This window comes from Schistosoma haematobium, chromosome ZW, assembly GCF_000699445.3.
Source record: "Schistosoma haematobium chromosome ZW, whole genome shotgun sequence".
NCBI lineage: Eukaryota > Metazoa > Platyhelminthes > Trematoda > Strigeidida > Schistosomatidae > Schistosoma > Schistosoma haematobium.
Window position 1 is genome coordinate 74095568 of NC_067195.1, and position 19686 is coordinate 74115253.

General features: G+C 30.3%; 1 protein-coding gene across 1 annotated transcript; it reads left to right on the forward strand.

Annotated features, from left to right (window-relative positions):
• The first annotated feature begins 251 nt into the window (after positions 1-251).
• Positions 252-19380, forward strand: KCNK9 (Potassium channel sub K member 9). Its single transcript, XM_051212287.1, has 2 exons — positions 252-773; positions 16992-19380. The coding sequence occupies exons 1-2, from the start codon at positions 491-493 to the stop codon at positions 19184-19186; spliced, it is 2478 nt and encodes an 825-aa protein (XP_051072456.1). The 5' UTR covers positions 252-490; the 3' UTR covers positions 19187-19380.
• The last annotated feature ends 306 nt before the right edge of the window (positions 19381-19686 follow it).

Below are 19686 nucleotides of genomic sequence, written 5' to 3' on the forward strand. Positions count from 1 at the left end.
TGAAATTTCTAAAATCTCCACAAACCCCTTCTGTTAACGGTTATTATTACTAAGATTTGTATTTAGACTAACATTTAGATAAGTTAATTCATGATTAATCGTTCTGTCATTATATTACATGTCAGTTTAATATTATATATTCAATGAACCAATTAGAATTTAGTAACTCAAGGTCATTGGTTAAATGTTTTTATTTTCCTTAATAAAGAAAATTGGACTAATCGATGATTATTTTCACAAATCGTAATATTCGAATGGATAGAATCATAATATGAACAAATCTATTTTAGATATAAAAATCAAGTTTAGAAATGAAACTTTTGAAAATTAGGATATTCCTTTTTTTTAAAAAAATTTATTCAAAATTAAATGTGTCCATTTAATTCGAAGCGGTTTTTTGAAGATTTCTTATAGTCATTTTCAATAGTTCAGTTATATAATTTTTTTTTTTTTTTTAAAAAAAATGTTGAAATAATAGGAATGAATCAATATGAAAAGACAAAATGTTCGAACACTTTCATTAATTGTAGTAACATTTACTTATTTATTACTTGGTGCAGCTATATTTGATGCATTAGAATCAGAATTTGAAATAAGTGAAGATGTACGCTTAAAAGAAAATGCTGAAATTTTACGTATTAAATATAATATAACAATTGATGATTTTGAAAAAATTACACAATTAGGTATACAAATGAAACCATATAAAGCGGGAACTCAATGGAAATTTGCTGGAGCATTTTATTTTTCCACAACAGTTATCACTACTATAGGTAAGTTTTTATAATTGAAATATTTGATTAATATTATTCAAGTTTTGTTATTGTACATATTCGATAGTAGATTTTAAGTAAATGTTAAGATGTTAAAGATAAAATATTAAGGTATAGTAAGAAGATTATTCTGGCAATCAGCTATTAATAATAATAATCTGACTGTAGACTAAAATTAAGTAGCAGTTATAGTATTAGAGTGCACTTTACCAAACATACTAACGAATGATATGCTTCGAATACACGAAACATCAGTTATTGACATAATTTTCAAAATGTCCTATGTATGTCATAATCTTTGAAAATAAACAATGAATCCTGGTAGATCATTTATTTAGTCTTCAAAAGGTTAATTTGGTGGAAATATTAGTTCACTATCTGTATAGTTAACTTCGTATTAAAAATATAACTTTTAGGCTAAATATGAGATGATGGAGGAGATTTGTAGCTCAGGTGGATGATTTTGATGGAGTTTTGTTCTCTGATCTGGATGGTTTGGTTAGGCTAAATATGGCAACAATGATAGTTCATCTGCAAGTTATCTATTAAAAAGTCCCTAACATCATGAAAGTAATCATATTCAATGGTAAGAAACTTTTTCAGAAAAAGGATCATATTTGATCTGTTGATTCAGTGACTGAAATTCTTTTTGAAAGTTTTATGTTTTTTGATCTGGATGACTTAATCATAGTTTTTGTTATCTTTCTAAGCACTGTCATAGGCCCTAACATCAGATAGAAATGATCCATTACAATTTCTCCACAACTGAATAAAAGCTTGTTTTGTTGATGTGGAAATTGGCTAATTTTTGTCTATAATTATGTTGTCATTTTTGAACATTTATTTTAATTGTTATCCCCTGACCTAATCTCTGATTTTGTAGTTGTTTAACATTTTTCTTATTGGCTGAACAATTGGGTCAATCTTCATATTTCTGTTGATTTATGAGCTATCTGAGCGTTACGCTTATAAAAATTCCCTAGTTTTCTCTGTCCAATATTTTTTACATTTTCATTGTCGAATTTATTTCCGTAGTTTTCCGTATTTATTTATATGAGAGAAGGTATTCGTTGGGGTTTAACAACTAGCTGGTATCCAAGTAAACTCAAACTGATAGGACGGCCACCTAGTTCAAAGTAATATTTATCGCACTAGTTGCAGTTTATCCTGAAGAGGTTATTTAATCTGTCCTACTTTTTTTGTTGTATTCTTTGGCCTAAGTAATATTGACTGAAATGATATGGTGGAATTGTGCAATATACATACTTCTGTAGTCCTTAAAAACCTATTTGTGATCTCAGTAATGTTCATCATGTAGGGTATGATTACCGTTTGCTAATTTGTGCTGCTGATTTTGTACTTGTCAATCATTTTGGTAAGCATTTCTTGATGTAGTTTTGTGGCTTATAGAGTCTAAGGAGTTAAAAAAGGAAATTCTTTTATCATATTAATATACTCTGCTTTAAATAATCCTATCTGCTTTTACGTGATCCGCTAATTTCATATTACCAATAAAAGGTTCTAAAGTTATAAAAACCGGATTTATTATCATTCGCTAAAATCTATTAGTTTTTTGAATAGTATACTTCAAAAGTACCGATTGATTATACTCTCATATCCAGTGCTGTGTTTTATTCAAGTAAACAGATATTCATTAGTAGTCTTTCAGTATTAAATGGAATTTTTGTTTATATCTGTCATTGTATATAATTGTTAAATGTGTTGTTACTTACTTATTTAAATTATTTATTGTGTTTAGTGTTTTTTAGCAATGTTGTTTTCTACGGGATGGGGTTACTGACCCCATGCTACACCTTCCTACTTTACCTGAGCTTGGGACCGGCAGTAACCCTAGAAGAGTTACAGGCATAGTTTACATGTGCTGCAACTGAAGTGATTGAATTAGGTAGTGACAAAAAATCAAACTTTATTTAGCTATCAGTAATAACTTAAGTAGTTTGTGAAGAGTATTTAATTCGCAGTTAATGTTTTCCATGATGTAATTACTGTCATTTGGAAAAGTACTCAAAAGTAGCTGTTTAGGACTTCTCGGTAGTTTACGTCAGCGACCCCATACAGGAATGAACTCAAGGAATCGAACTATTATGATTAGTATGGCACCATTGAGTTATTAAGTTTCAAAATGAGAAAATAATTGGCTTGAGTTAAATACTGAGAGAACTTTTGAAAGGAATAATCGACCCTGTGCATATGTATACTGATAAATATAAAAAAAATATAACTATCAGTGTACTGTTCTTATAGCAGTCCAAATGATTGATATAATTACTGAGATGATTAAGTCAATCAAATTTAAAATTTATCTACTGAACTAATCTTCCAATTTCTATCAAACCTAGAGACTATTAGATGTAATGAGACCACTGATTAGCTAACTGACTAGATATTGTTTCGACTGACAGAAGTGAATGATAACTAGTTATAATTCTTTCCCCATCTTAAATTATTTGGTAAATAATAAGTAACCTATAGTTATACCATTTTTGTAAAACATTTTGCACATAAATTTCAACTTTAGTTCCCCAATTTATGTGCACATTCTCTTAGTTGGCCATTGGCTTTGTTTTTAAACATCTTAGTTTACAGATGGTGGTCATTCTTGCGAATGGATTGATGATTTAGTTATTTGAACCATTTCAGTAAGTGTACCAATTGACAGAGGCGTCATAACATTCGGAGAGTTGATAATTTAGTAAACTAAAGCATGCGAAGTTAAAAAGGACAAAATTTGTCAACAGGATTACGTACTTTTTACGGCATTTAAAAAAATCATCCGTTTCATTTTATGATTGAAATTGATCCGTACAAAAGAATGAAAAGCTTTTTTGAGTTTTAGATAAGATCAGCTGATATACTAAGAGGAAATCTTTGTATGGCAAATGAACCTTATATCTCATTCAATATTCAGTTTGTTCGATTAATACAAAGCTAAACTTTATAAAGAGTATATTGTTGATAATGTCGGAAATATGGTTTAAGCTTTGTTTATCTTATATTTTGTTAACTGAAACAATAGTTGAAAACTTGAGAAAATAATCAATTGACTATAATTAATAATTGTCCCCGTAATGTTTTAGATAATAATGTTTCTGAGATTGATCGTATTTTTCGATTGTTTCTCTGCTAAACTGTCACCATGGAATACATTAAGTAATTTAATCATAAGTTATTTCATAAACAGAGAGAAAGCTATTTTATAGCTTGTTAGACAGATCTACTTTCTAAATGATTGTGTGGTGTGTGCTACTTATGTCTGTTGACATAAGTAGTAAGTAACACCAATCATAAGTGGAATGTATGGCAGTAGAAGGCTAAGGTGATCGAGTTCAAGAGAATAGAAAGAGAAATGATGGAAATTTGCAAATGAAGTTTTCAGTGTATGATTCTCATATTTTATGAAGATATTCTGTAAATTTCTACAGAACAATAAGCTGATTGTCCCTAACTAAGTGTTCATTCATTACAATTGCACAAAATCTATCATCAAACAGGTTAGCATGCGATAAGAACCTTATCTTATATTCGCTTTCAAGATTGACAAATATTTCACCCTGAAATATACTTTATTTTGCTATGCATTAAAAGTTCAAAAGGCCATCTGATTTGACAATGAAACGTAAACAGTTAGAAAATACAATAAAATTTCAACTTTATCTTCAATTGTAACTTTTTTCTGTTGTTTTGTTGCTCTGAACTTTTCTTCTATTTTTGCATTGATCAGTAAAATTTATCATCTGTTTTTGACATATCTGTTTAGTATCATTATATGTGAAAATTATATTTGAAATAATCTCAGTGATTGAAATTTAAAATAATTCCATATTTATTGATTTATTTGAACATATAAATATTGGTACGAAGGGGCAACGAATACATATGCACCACACAAGTCACTTGATTTGTGTATGGGCTGTGATACTGCTCGGGTGCCCAGACCGAAGCAAGTGGTTTTCTTAGGGAGCCATACCCGGAGCATTTGGCCTAAAGGTCTGATCCACAAGGCAGTGGAGCAGTCCCATGGCTGCCACCATTTTTTTTCTTCAGGATCCTGGGGCTCATGTGCACCAATGGTTTGGGATCAGGGTTTTCCAACTCCCGTAGGTGGATCATCCATATCTATCAACCCGGTCAAAGCACCGGACATTCGCTTTTCGTCCTCTCAATTTCATAAATAACACCCATGCAGCGAGAATCTAGTGAGTAGGACTGCCTTGGCAGTGGCTGTATGCACGTGGCCATATGAGAGCATTTCGAGAAGGAGAGCTGACTCTCTCTACTCTCGGCCGTACCAGGGCATAATAATCGGTGTTAATGTTTTTTCAACCTTCAAATTGCACTTTTATTTTATATTATTTATTCCTTCATATTATTCTGTTTACTAAAGTCAACATCCAAATATGATTGGATTAGCACAGAATAGATTTGATTTGATTGTTAAAGGCTATATATTTCTTTAATGATTTTGATTATTATCCTGAAGAAGCCCAGGCAAGTTTGCTGGACGAAAAATTCGAACTATTTTAATTTTCAATCGCTGAGATTATTTCAAATACAATTTTCACATATAATGACTTCACTATACTCGGCGCTCAATTTTTGTCAAACTATTTGTTCTAATATTGACTAATATTCGTATAAACCTATTTGATAATAAAAAATTTAATAGTTGAATTCATGAGTTAATTGAAGCTAGACCACCATAGGAAACATGGAAGCACTGGAGAGCCATTTCATCCTAGTATTGAACTCCTCAGTATTATGCATCCACTATGCCGCCTCACGAGATTCGAACCCAGGACCTACCAGTCTCGCACACGAACACCTAACCCCTCTAGACCAATGAGCCGGCTGCTATCCAACGGTGTTAATGTCCAACTACAACCATTCACGAAATCACGCCACCGTCCGTCATTGTCTTCATTGAGTTACTATCTCACAACAAACCCGGTTGAACTCCACTGGTCACTGCTTCTCACCAGAACTCCAGGAAACACCTCATGGAGGCAGTCGCTAGTGAGCATATGATGAGGCTAGTTTCAATGAACTCATGGATTCGACTATTAAATTACTATAATATCCACCAAACTCCTCTCTCATTACAATAACAAATTTTACAATTTTCAACAATCAATTATAATATTCTTGGGAATAAAGAAAGACAATTGTTAAAATATAGGATAAAAGCAAACAAAATATTAGTGATTAGAAAAAGTAGGACAGCCAAAGCTCTATTTATCTTAAAATCCTAGTAAAAACCCTAGAAAAATTTCAATGGAGTACAACCACTATAATAATCATAATAATGATAATAATGACAATTACACCATAATTATTAATTTATTTACACATTTCTTGTTACCAATAAAAAAACCCCAAATGTTTCAAATGTTTGAAACAGATGTACAAATGATGTCTTATGATTTGTTCTCTTTCTATTTTTCATTTATATGGGCGCGTATGCTCCTTTTATATTTATTCCTTGGTTGATAATTAGATTTTCAGTTTTATGATTTGACCATATGCTTGTATTAGTAAATGCAAGCTGATGTAAACATCAAATAAACGTTTATGAAGATATAAAATAACCAATATTCAGTTGTTGTAAGATAGAGCTATTATTTAATACACATCATATTACGTGGAGTTTACTACCACGAATAGCCACTTATCTCTAGGTCAAACAGATATAACAGTTTGGAGGCAAATTATGTGATAGCAACAAAAGTAAAAGTCAATAATGTATGATATATATATATATTTCTTAGCTGACTAAGATCAAAGACTTCAGGGAACCTAACTATATTTTCATTTGGTGATGGGTAGGAATGTTGGAAATATTCCCCAACCATATTAATCATTGAACTGTGTAAACCTCGTCAAGTATCTAGAAATGTTCACGTTCACTTTTAAAACTTCTTAATCGGTGAAATTCATTTTGTATTGGTTGTTTGGATCTTCTCCTTTATGTTCAGGAATGCAATTGATCAGTGTCTTACTAACATATGTGCATCCTATACTGATTGTCTCGATATTGCCTTAAGTCACACGCATTATAAATAGACATGGATGGTGTCAGTGGGATCAGTGTAATCCAGGATGGGTATTTCGTTCTATTTAGAACTCGTTAGCTGGATATACTCGCATCCAAGAGTTCACAATAGTGATATGAGTAGTTACATAGAAAACAACTAAGAGATTTAAATATGATTTTTTACACCTCTAACCCACTAGCGGAATTTATTTTCTTCAATTTTGCTGCTTTGCCTTCCTCTTTTTTTCAACTAAGATCTAACAGAATTTACTCATAAATAAATTGATAAAATTCACATTTGACTTCGTTTTAAAGTTGACTTTCTACACTTTCTTTTTGAATGTTTTCATAACAGTTGAAGATTCGTTCACTTGCTTGCCTGAATTAAAAAATCCTTGATGACTGATGGATAACATTTTGATTATCGATAAGCAGTTCTGTACTGGATACTATTTATCAGAATCATCTTTATATATGAATGACATAATTTAGTAGGAACTCAAACTTTCATCTAGTTACAGACAGTATGTCCTCATTTCAGATCTACCCTGACAATATTGGCTTATTATCCAGAGTGATGAAGTTTCAAATTGTTTTCACATTATTTTCACATTATTGTCTCCTCTTACCCTTCATTTCTAGTCTAGTTGATCATTTATTTTTATATATAAATGTTCTTAACAAGTATATGTATGATCAGATGGTTCGAAATGTACTGCGCTAAGATATCGCATAGTTCTGAAAATCTTCGTCTTCTTATTACACTATCGAAGTTTATCAAAGGTACTCATTGCTTCAAACAATAATAAAGATGTAGAATTATTTATTTTGGTGAATAAAACATGAAAGTTTTGTGAAAAGAGATTGTCGAATAAAATTTAATTTAATCGAATAATAAATATAGCTATTTGATTTATATAGAAAATTTTTAAATATGCAATGTTGCTAATGCTTATGGAATTCCATTACATGTTGCATTGTATTGTGTACTACTAATGTCGACAGATATAAGTAGTATATATCACCAATTGAAAATTGAATGTCTGGCAACAGAAGGTTGAAAAGATCGAAGAGAAGAGAATGAGAACATAGAATGATTGATATGAAAATGAAGGAATAATAAATTCTGAGATAATTGATGAAGAATTTACAAATGAAGTATTTACTGTATTATTCTTAGATTTTACTAAGAGATTTTGTAGTTTTGTATTCGAGTACATTTAGTTGTCCTCATTTGTATTCTTGTTCACTACAGTATCACTTGGAGTACAGTTATTATTTGGTTATCTGATACAAATTAATCATTAAGGCTTTTTAACTATCAGATATCTATGGTTTTTTCTTAATGGGAATCTAATCTTACCGTTAAAAATATGTGGTTGATAGATGGATTATTATATAAATAATTGATATTTGTATTATTTTATCAAACAAATAATAATAATAATAAGGAAGCAATTATCAATCATCTAGAATTTTTAATGAACGAAGTACATGAATAAATGTGTATAACAATAAAGTAATACTAAACTGTTTAACTTTTTTTATAAATCAGAATGGGGTATTGTGAATATTGTAGTAATTTTTAATAGTTGAATCCATGAGTCAATTAAATCTAGATCCCCCCCATGGAAAACCTGGAAACACTGGACAGATATTTCATCCTAATATGGGACTCTTCAGTAGTACATATTCACGAAACCATTCAATGCTTCCAAGTTTTTCATGATGGTCTAACTTTAATCAATTCATGGAATCAACTTTTCTATAAATATTGGGTTGATTTTTATTCAATCATATCGAGATAAAAATGTATGGAATTTTCTCCTTTTTTGATTATTAGCATATATACATTGAAAAAAATCAGTGACAGTTATCATATGTTCTCATATATGTGACTAAATGGACAAATAAATCCAGGGTATAAAATTAGATTTGTTGTCCAAAATATAGTGACACCAATGTCATAAATCTCCTTTTTTTTGTTTTTTTTTTCAAAACAAAAACAAATTTCATTGGTTATATTTAATATTATTACTGAAAACCTATCTCATCCTAATAGATTTGATTGTGAAAAATAGTCAATTATTTCAATCATTTCCATTTGTTGCCTGTTTTCTATATTATAAGTGACTGGATCAACTCTTTGGAATTATTATTATTATTGAACATAGAACTGATAGATTATTAAACAGTTTTACACATGTCTAAATTACATTTTGTCTGTCTATCTATCTATCTGTCTATCTACCTGTCTATCTATCTGCCTGTCTATCTATCCACCGATCTATTCGTTTTTATTAATATAGGCAGGAAGAATAATATGCTATGACTTTATACCAGATATTCTATTACTGATTTACTGATGATAATGATTATTATCATACATTATTAAACAGAGTGTTTTGATCTCATAGTATCTTCTTACTTATTCAAATTATATCATAAATTTTGAACTTGATGAAATTGGAAAATAAACAAGTATTAAATAAACTAACAACTTTTCAGTATTCATAGTTGAAGTAATTTCTGATACAAATATGTTTTACATTGATTGTTATTAGAAGCTGCAATAGATTGATATAGTATTCACAGTAGAAACACATTTATAGAAATCTCAAAAATGTACAAGAATAACGACAAACCTTAACTTTAAAAAAATACCATATGATAATTGAGAGATAGCAGTTCGAACGAATTAGATTTATCCAGGGATTAAAGGATAGCTTAACAAAGTTTCATCGACAAATATTCTTATACAGTCAGTATATCATTATTGTAATCTATGTTCTATAAAATATTTAACAAATAATGGTTTTATTATTTCTGGTACACTGAAAAACTTAAGGTATTGACATCTTTGCCAGTTTTTAGAGTACCATTGGTTTAAAATTGTTGATCCATGAAGAAATCAGATAAAGATATAACTGCAACTTTAGGCGAGTCTATAATTTATGGACGAACCAATCAGATTGAAGATAACAGGTCTTAGATTTTGGCACGAAATTCACTCACCTATTTGGCTAAATAGAGTTTTAGCATTATAGCTGATGTCAGTTCGTGATCAAAACCCTAAATCTAATTCCTAACCCTAACCATCAACTGTAAATTATAATCCTTATTCTTCAAACTGATTTATAACCCTCATTTAGCCCTAGTAAGCAGGCAGACACTCTCAAGGTCACTTTAGCGTCGTTCAAAGGTTGTCCATAAATTATAGTCTCACCGTAACTTTATTTCCAAGATTCGTTCGGTACGAAAGTCTTGGTTTGCAACAATAGTTACTAGTCTTTTTAGAGTTACAGACCAATAAACGATATGCATTAACTAGGGGGAAAGTAGGATAATTTGGAATTAGTTTCATAAAACTGCAGATCGAATTCGAAATCAGATAGGGTCTGCTACCTACTCAACTTGAAGAATTTGACTACCAAAAGTTCCAGATATTAGAGAAATAAACGATCTGACAAAGATTAAGTCTTTATACCTAAGCTCTAAAGATTAAGTATTTATGATCTAAGGAAAATTACTGTTTACCTAGATCTCAGTACAATTTTCTAACTGATCCATTTTGTTTTGACATTAAGGCAATGTTCATAGAGAACTAATAGACCTGTAAAACTGATAACAGCTTATAAAAATGCTTCAGCCAAACGAAAGCTACTGGATCGCATTCTTCATTAACAATGAATATGGTTTACAATCTTTAAAAAAATGTCGTATAAAATGCTTAATGCTTTAAATCAACTTATACTTGTGAACAAGCGTTTTCATAATGGAACTTCCATGAATCGGTATTCAATTCTCAACTCACATTATAAATCTGAGGTCAGTATGATATATTACAACAAGCCTAATAAATACAATGCATAAACGAAAAGCTATCCACAAATTCACTGATTGCACTGGTAAATGAGTATTGAGAATACTGATTGTTCAAGTAAATGTTAGTCCCATTTAAAAAAGAAGTATTCCAGTATTTCACTTAAAATCATCTTGATATTTTTGTATGTGGAATACCTAAAATAGTAAGCAGGTTTATGCTACTCACTAAATAGAAGAAATTTTCTCACCCCTAAACTAACCCATATTTATTATTAATGATGAGAAGCAATGTCAATTACCATTCTTTTTTATTCCATATCTACTAGGATATCTTCTGCATTTAAAGGAAAGTGAAGTTGATCTGACCACTCGACTTAAAGGTCCTTGGTTTGACCGAATGTTTGTTTATTGTGGAACACAGTGTTATAGAGTATAGATTTAAGGTAAAACAGCTGATCACTGACACTAGTTTTTAATGGCTCCTTAGATTTTTGTTGAGATTAAGTTCCCTGAGCTGAGTAGGTGATAGAACTAGCTGTTAGCCACGTATGAAGAAGTTGTCATAACTCACTTCTATCTAAAGTTTGTGCTGATGATATTGTATAGAAAGTCAATGAAAGCTTCAAATAAAAGCCGCTCTGCTCCGAGAACGTAATTTAAGTGAAGGTCTTCTCTTGAGCTGTAAATCTTCTTTACCGTCTCAAACGTTTTTCAGTTGATGATAGTAGTTGCTGGAACTTACTTCCTAATAATTATTCTGTTGAAATTGTCCATAAACGTAATGTACTCGTGTAAAAGATGTGTAATCATTCCCATTTCGTGGTTGGTTGACTACAAACATTTTACTCCACAATTCCCGAGGTATTTTCCGTGAAAAGCCAGTTTTAGTAGGTTTGTTCACTATTAGTATCTCTCTTTAGAAGAACCTCAATGTAATTGATAGTAAATCATTATGATGACTGATGATTCTTCTGAATCGGTATGAAAGAATAAACAATACAAAACGAAATTCCTTGCATCGTATTATTTTTCATTACCATTAGATTACTATCAACTATTACCTTTGTTTAATTAGTTTTTTTTATGGACATACTAAAAAATCATATGCCCAATAGTGACTGCCTTGAAGATGGATCTCCTGGGATTCTAGTGAGAAGCCGTGACCAGTGGAGTCTAAACCGTGTCGGTTAGAGACAGGTATCTGCTTCAAACAATAGATGGATGGTTGTGCAAGATCATAGATTAATTAAAGTTAGACATTAACAGCTTTGGATGCCGACTCAGTGATCTAGATGTTAGGCGCTCTTAAGACCATAGGTTCTGGGTTCGATTCCCACATGCGGGATCGTGGATGTTCACTGCTGAGGAGTTCAATACTAGGACTTTCAGGTTTTCCATAATGGCCTTTTTTGTAATCTAAATCAGCTTACGTTCATAATTAACAACCATCGCAGTATAAATCATCCTAAAAGAGTTGGTGATTTGTCTGAAGTTATATCATACCTCTACCACTACGGGATTTGAATCGACAACTGCATCTCTGTGCTAAGGTGGTGTGACAACTCGAACTGATGTGCGTACGTACGAAGTTCTACGTTGTACTGACTGACTGACTGATATCATGCATACTACACCATTCACCTGAAAAATTAAATTACATTACAATTAAAGTATAAATAGCTACAGGTATTTAAAATCTCTCACTTTGGTCTTTTGTTTTTCAGTTTAATTTTATATATATTTAACATTATATGTTAGCCAAATAATAATTTATGTTATCCTATTGATTAGTTATCAAGTTAGCAATCCTAAATTATTACTTATATGTGTCTGTGTATAAATCTACTAGAGAAGAATATAATTGTTCTGTATGAAGACCTGTTAACTAAGACAAATTGGATAACATAAAAATCTTTTATAAGCAAAGATGCTTGGTGGCTAGCAGTGGAATCCACGACGCGCATCTTGTCCTATTTGGGAATACCAAATGAATATAAATCTTTTGTTCGTTTTTCTATGTGTTAGATGGAGTCATGAATTCATATTTAAGTTATAGGAATTAATGTCAAATATTTTTGCTACACCAATTATCCTTTCTGTGAGTATTTCTATATGATCAACACTTATTATTTCCCAATTAAAGTAAAATAAATATGAATAAAAATAATATATTTGTAATATCCCAATGAGTAGAAAATTAGATTTCCTGACGTTTCGTGACTTAGTGTAAGCCACTTCTTCAGAGAATAAATAACCAAATTAAAACTAGTTCAAGTTTAAATAGTACAACGGAACAACGAAATTATCAAATCAAACCTTGGTAATGATACCTATAAAATAAATATGATTTCAGTATTGATAAACTTGTAGTTTAATAACTCGTTTCTTTAAAACCATATCGATTGAAGGCTTTCTGATATTTGCATCATAGTAAGAAGAAAATCCATTAGTTAGGATAATGGCTACTAGTAGAACTCATAACCCGTTTTGTACTACTTGGTATTTTGTCGGATGCATGTATATGAGAAACGGTGTAGATGTTTCTGAAATTTAAATCTCGTATCCTGGTTCCCATTTCTATCCACCGTCAAAAATAATAAATAACATTCAAACTGTTATCATTATCGACCTTATATGGTAACTTGGACCAATCACTTCAGAGTGAATTTAAACCATACAACTAACGAAAGTGTATCTACTCAGTTTATTAGAAAACATTATCTGAGATATGTAGTTCTGTACAAAAATGAAATTGATACCCTATTACTTCGACAACATTTTAAACTAATTGTTTCCCTGAGTTAAACTTCTGGAAAAAATAACATCATCAATAAAACTCAGGAATAGATTTCTCATGGCTGTTCTGTCAAGCTACATATAATTTATTGTTGAACGAATGTTGTAAGGTTTTTGAAATAAATGTTTTATCGATATGATTAAATGGTACTTTCTATAGTTTGCTTCAACGAGTCAGCGTTGAAAATAATAAGTTTTCAGAATTCGCATACATTGTGCAACATGAATATAATAGATATATTATACCTTATGTAATGCAATCACTAAAATAAATCACTCAATAATTTGGTACATTTGAGCTTGATGTTCAGTGATTGAAGAAAAGCGATCACATTACAAATACCAGTCTATCAATAAGCAGTAATTGTGACTTTCAGATTATTTCCCTCAGATATTTAGCACAGGATTATTAGTTAGCTTTTCACTAATATAATTTAATTAACTGATGTTAATTATTAGTAGACATAATAAAAATAGCCTTTATACATTTATAGTAAATAACTTAAGGTAGGGCAAACATACTGGGAAGCTTAAATTGGTCGAAGCCATTTAGAGGTAGAATGCTACGAATCTAACATGTGATCTTGTATTCAAGGTTGTCTGTCTGTAACATTTTGATCTTGTAAATATTAGTTAATAAATCGTTCAAGTAATTAGTGATCAGTATTAAATCATAGCTTGACTAGTTACCAATGTTGAGTAATTTATAAACAGCTTTCTTTGTTCATCTTCGATGACCAAATCTGAATACCAATAAATTTTTGTATGTTTGTCATTTATCTTACTTCAAGTGGTATATATCTACGTATGTAATTGTTAATAATAAAATGTATGATCTTTGTTAAAAAGAAAGTTTGTGAACAGTTCAAAGCTCGTTGATTTTCATTATTGGAAATCCGCCTACATATAAGTTATATATGAAACTATACGGTCAAACATACCGGATGATGACTGGAAGTTTGAAAATATGTGGATCATGAAGATCTAGACTAGGAGTCTTTGAATAACTAGTTTTCTACGCACCGAGTTGAAAAAAACGTAACTTATAACTAGATTTCAGTTTTTATTTAATTCATTTAGTGTCAAGTTATTCGTTTCGACTGAACCAGCTGTCGATCTATGCTAATTTACTAGAATTGATAGCTTGAGTAATTTTTCTTATGGAGAATCTAACAGTGATATCGACTTATGAATTATTGGTAAATAGTAAGTACCGGACAGCTATTTCTTTCTACAACTACTTTGTGAAGCGTCAGCGCTGAAGTCATTTTATGGTGGAAATTACTTGCTAAATTGTAAAAAATAACTAAGCATATATTAATTACATTATTCTGAATAGCGTTGGTTAGCAAACTAATATATACTAAGGAACATGAGAAGTGAACCTTTAGAAATCGAACCATGTGTAGTTGGCTCATTAATATTCTGCCCATCACAATTAGTTTTATTTCTATCCGACTGAAATGAATATTTATAGTAGAGTTACAGTAAACAGTGGTTACATTTTAGAAATTACTGTTTATTTGAATTTGACTTCTATCCTGAAGAACTAGTCTTGTAAATGTCCCTGTAAAAAACATTTTCATATAGTTCTATGGAGGGTAATATCCCAATGAATAGAAAAATTAATTTTTCTGAAAGGATAGTAAGGCTTTCTTTTCTATTGTGTGCAGTAGGGTTAAGTAATATATGGAAAGTTTCAGTTACTCGCCTTTCATTGTAGTTGGAAAAGCCCTCTTGTATTATTTTGATATTTTTAATGCCGACCTAATGTTTATTGAAAATGGTATGAACTGTGATTGTCGATCTGATCCGAAGCCTTGTTAGTCCTACAGAATTATTAGGCGGTTTCCTTGTGTATCCAAGATGTGCTTTGAATCAGGTAACGAGATGACTCTTCAATATAAAAGGTATCACAATCGACTCAGAGTAATTTGTAGACACTTAAAGGGGATTTCTTTCTTTTATGAGAACTAAAATATTTCAGAGGGGGTTAGTTTTTTTGTAGTATGCTTTGACTCTGTGTTATTTTAAGACTCTTTGGAGTTTTTCTGTTGTACCATAGCGGTGTGGTAAAACTACAGTACTAATCCATGGTATTTCATTCGAATTATTTTTTAGCAATGAAACGTCTCATTTTATTGCACTTTTAATAATGTTAACAGGAGAATAATTAAATCGCAAGATTTTAATTATAAACTGTTCATTTTGTTTATTCTGTCCAGGTGTAATGATCTTATTTACTCTTCTAAAGAGATTTAAGACCAGAGATTTTGCACTGAATGGATGTACTGAACTGAAGTCTATATAACGATTTGAATGAGCTGTCTTTCGGTAGATGGTTAGATTTAGAGATGCACTTAGATTTCTTTTAACTAACCAATCTAAAAATAGCAGCTCACCGTGTTCATTTTCATTCTCGTTCGTAAATTTAATGTGAGATGAGAGTATATTGATCAATTTAGAAAAAAGATCTTAGGTGAGTATGTTTTTACTGCAACAAAAGTATCATCTACATATCTGAGTCAAATTCATGGTTTAATGTCATTGGAGAATTAATAATAACAATCTACCGAATGCTCAACTTATTTGAAATCGTCAATTTAGACCTTGGTATTGACACCTATAAAGTAATTTTATTTACAGTTCGAATCGGAAACTAAAAAAATGATCAGTGCAAATAACTACAGATTACCGGTTCAATGTTGCCATAATTGGCTTATATTGATCTTATTACAACTGCTAGGTAATTTACCTACCTATCTAGTTAAAATAAAACGCTTGAATACTTTCATGTTAAATACTTCGGAGAAAATTTTTGTACAGTTCTTCTCATTAGAATCTTAGGTGAGATAACAAAAATGTCACTTAAAGTGGCAAAAATCTATCTATTCTTTATCTTTTTTTCAGATTTGAAGTCCCAATATTACTTTATTACTTGTTTTTTATTTTATATTCGTTCTTTAAAAAAATTTGATCATATTCAGGATAATTGTTAGAAGGAGAGTGCAGGATACGGATTTCGTCCTTTTTAAGACTCATCAGCCGAATGAATCTACCTCCCAGTGTCGACGTTCACACTAGCATTCAAATCCTGTGACACAGCTACAGAACGATGACAAAGACAAGTTGTATCGTCAACTTGGAGCTATAAGCACTTTCCCGACATTCATTCAAGAAGTTTATACGTCAATGAACATTAGTCGAATTTTATTTTAGGTACTAGTGATAAGCGAATATAAGTATTTACATTTTCTTCATGTTTATTTTTTTTTTACCATCGACTATGTTAGTTATCTCAAATTCATTACTGAATTTATTAATTTTCTCTATTTATAGTCATGTAAAGTGTAAAAACTTAGGATGATGAATATTTAGGTCGGACTTAGAGTTATTTGTGTTTTAATAACTGATTGAGTGATTTGAATCTCTTAGTAAATTACAATTTTTTTCTTTGATTAGCTCTCAATTTCTTAGAAAATCAAATAATTTATTTTGTTCTTTTCGTTCACATGGTTACTTTTTATCATCTTTTTATTTTATAGGTTATGGTCATAGTACACCGAAAACATTTGGTGGTAAAATATTTTGTATGTGTTATGCTTTACCTGGTATACCATTATGTCTTATTATGTTTCAAAGTATTGGTGAACGTATGAATACAATTATTACATATTTATTAAAAAAATCAAATCTTATGTGTAAAATACATAAACTTATTTCACAAACACATTTAATGATTGTTAGTTTTACAATTGGTTCAATTGTATTAACTATTGGTGCAATAGTATTTTCACGTTATGAAGATTGGGATTATTTAGATTCATTTTATTATTGTTTTATAACATTGACTACAATTGGTTTTGGTGATTTTGTTGCATTACAACGTAATAATTCATTAGCTAAACGTCCGGATTATGTTGCATTTAGTTTAATATTTATATTATTTGGTTTAACTGTAGTTAGTTCTGTTATGAATTTATTAGTTTTAAGATTTTTAACAATGAATACTGAAGATGAAAAACGTGATCAATTAGAAGCAGCTGTACATGCACAAGAATTACAACGTTTACGTGGTGATGTAATATGTGCTGATAAACAAAATGAATTACAAACATCATTATTAACACAACAATTACAAGGAGATGATTATGAAAGAAAACAATTAAATAATTATCATAATTATAATCATTCAACTTGTCAACAAAATATCAATCATAATCTTATTAATTGTAATCATATTATTTCATTATCAAATTCAAATTGTTTCATAAAAACATCACCACCACCATCATCATCATCATCATCGTCAACAACAACAACAACAACAACAATAGCAATGACGTCAACAGTCAATAATTGTTTACTTATTAATCGTCATACTGATACTTATCATATGAATTCAAAAAATGAAAATTTAACTAAATTTAAATTTTGTTTAATTTGTTTAAAAAAGTTTCATCCATTATCACAATCATTAGTATCATTATCATCACCGGGTATTTTAAATTCATCTTTGACTACAGTGAATGATAATTCACATGAAAATATGCTAAATAAACCAATTTCTACAAATAAGACTACTGCTACTACTAGTATTACCTATATTAATGATGATAATAATAATAATAATAGCAATAATAATAATAATAACCCATTCTTAATAAACTGTGTAACTGGTTGTCAGAATGAACAGTCAACTGCACGTCATCCAATTCTAATCTATGATGAAATCTCTCAAAAAGTTTCTTCGAATTTACATCAAGATAATTGTTCAAGTGAATTACTGAATTCATCAAATTCTCTTCAATATGATTTATGTTGTAGAAATCGTTACATCTATCCAGATTATATAAATTCATATCGTTATAATCCATATCATTCTTTTCACGATTCTAAATATTCTCCGTTAATAATACAACGATGTTCAGTTGATAATTGTAACTGTACAAATGAAAAACTACGAAATCATCAGTATTTCATTTCTCCTAAAGAATATTTAGTAGATAATAGGCAACCAGAAATTATAGAAGGAAATGAAACAATTGAGAGTGATAATCTGTCCGAAAATAAGAGTAGTTCGTTTAATGATATCAATTTAATCCAATCCCATTTTCATTTGATGTCTTCTTTTAAGCCGCATACTTATGATTTCACTTCACCGGGTCATTTCAGTTTGCCTGGTAGGCATAAAAATACTAATGAGGTAATGTCTACTCCAGTACATTCCTCTTTAGTTGCTCATGTTTTAAAATCTCATAAGCATAACTTTAATAATCAATATATTCTACCTCCAAGACAGTCTTTAAACAGTCAACCACCATTATCATCAGGAGGCGAGACGATACATCCATTGTTATCTTTATCAACGCATCATCATATGGATGTACTCAAATCTAATCAGCCATTAATAAATCCGTTTCCATTAGAATTTTTAAATTCACGATCAAACGAAAATGAAATAGTCCTTAACTCAGTCCCATATTTTCAATGCAAACGGTATCCTAGAGTTTATCAGGAACAACAGATGCGAACGAATGAAACGAATGATTATGGCGAAGAAAGCGTTGATTTTGACAAAGAATACAGTAACAAGCGTCCTAATCCACATTATTATCATGATGATATATTACTAACAAATGATGTAAGTAGCATCGATGATGAGATAAAATTTTCTGCCGATTCATCAATTTTTGAAGTCGGTCAGTCGGTGTCTACAAAAAGATCTGCTTCTGTTTGAAGAATAGGAGAACAATTCAATCAAACAAATATGTAGTCATACTATTTTCTTGTAAAAAATTTAAGACTATTAACATAATGGAATGTGAACATGATAATTAGATATCTTTTTATGATTTTATGTAATTGTTACATTTTAAAATAAACTATTAAGCTTTCAGGTTAGACAATATATCATTCTCAGAATAAACTTTATTATAATCACTTTTTATTGATGAGTTGGGTTCAGTATTAAGTATACTGTATTGTAATATACATTAAAATTGTATCAGTATAGGGTTGCGGAGATTATTAAGATTTTGATTGAAATCATGAACTGATTGATGTTAGACCGCCATTGAAAACCTAGAAGCATTAAACAACCGTTTCGTCCTATTGTGGGAATCCTCAGAAGTGCGCAGCCACGATCCGAACCCCGCGAGCAATCACAGAAAAGTGTTTCTTTTTTTATTCATTAACGATTGAATTCACTTTTACCATACCATACAATCGATTAATCTG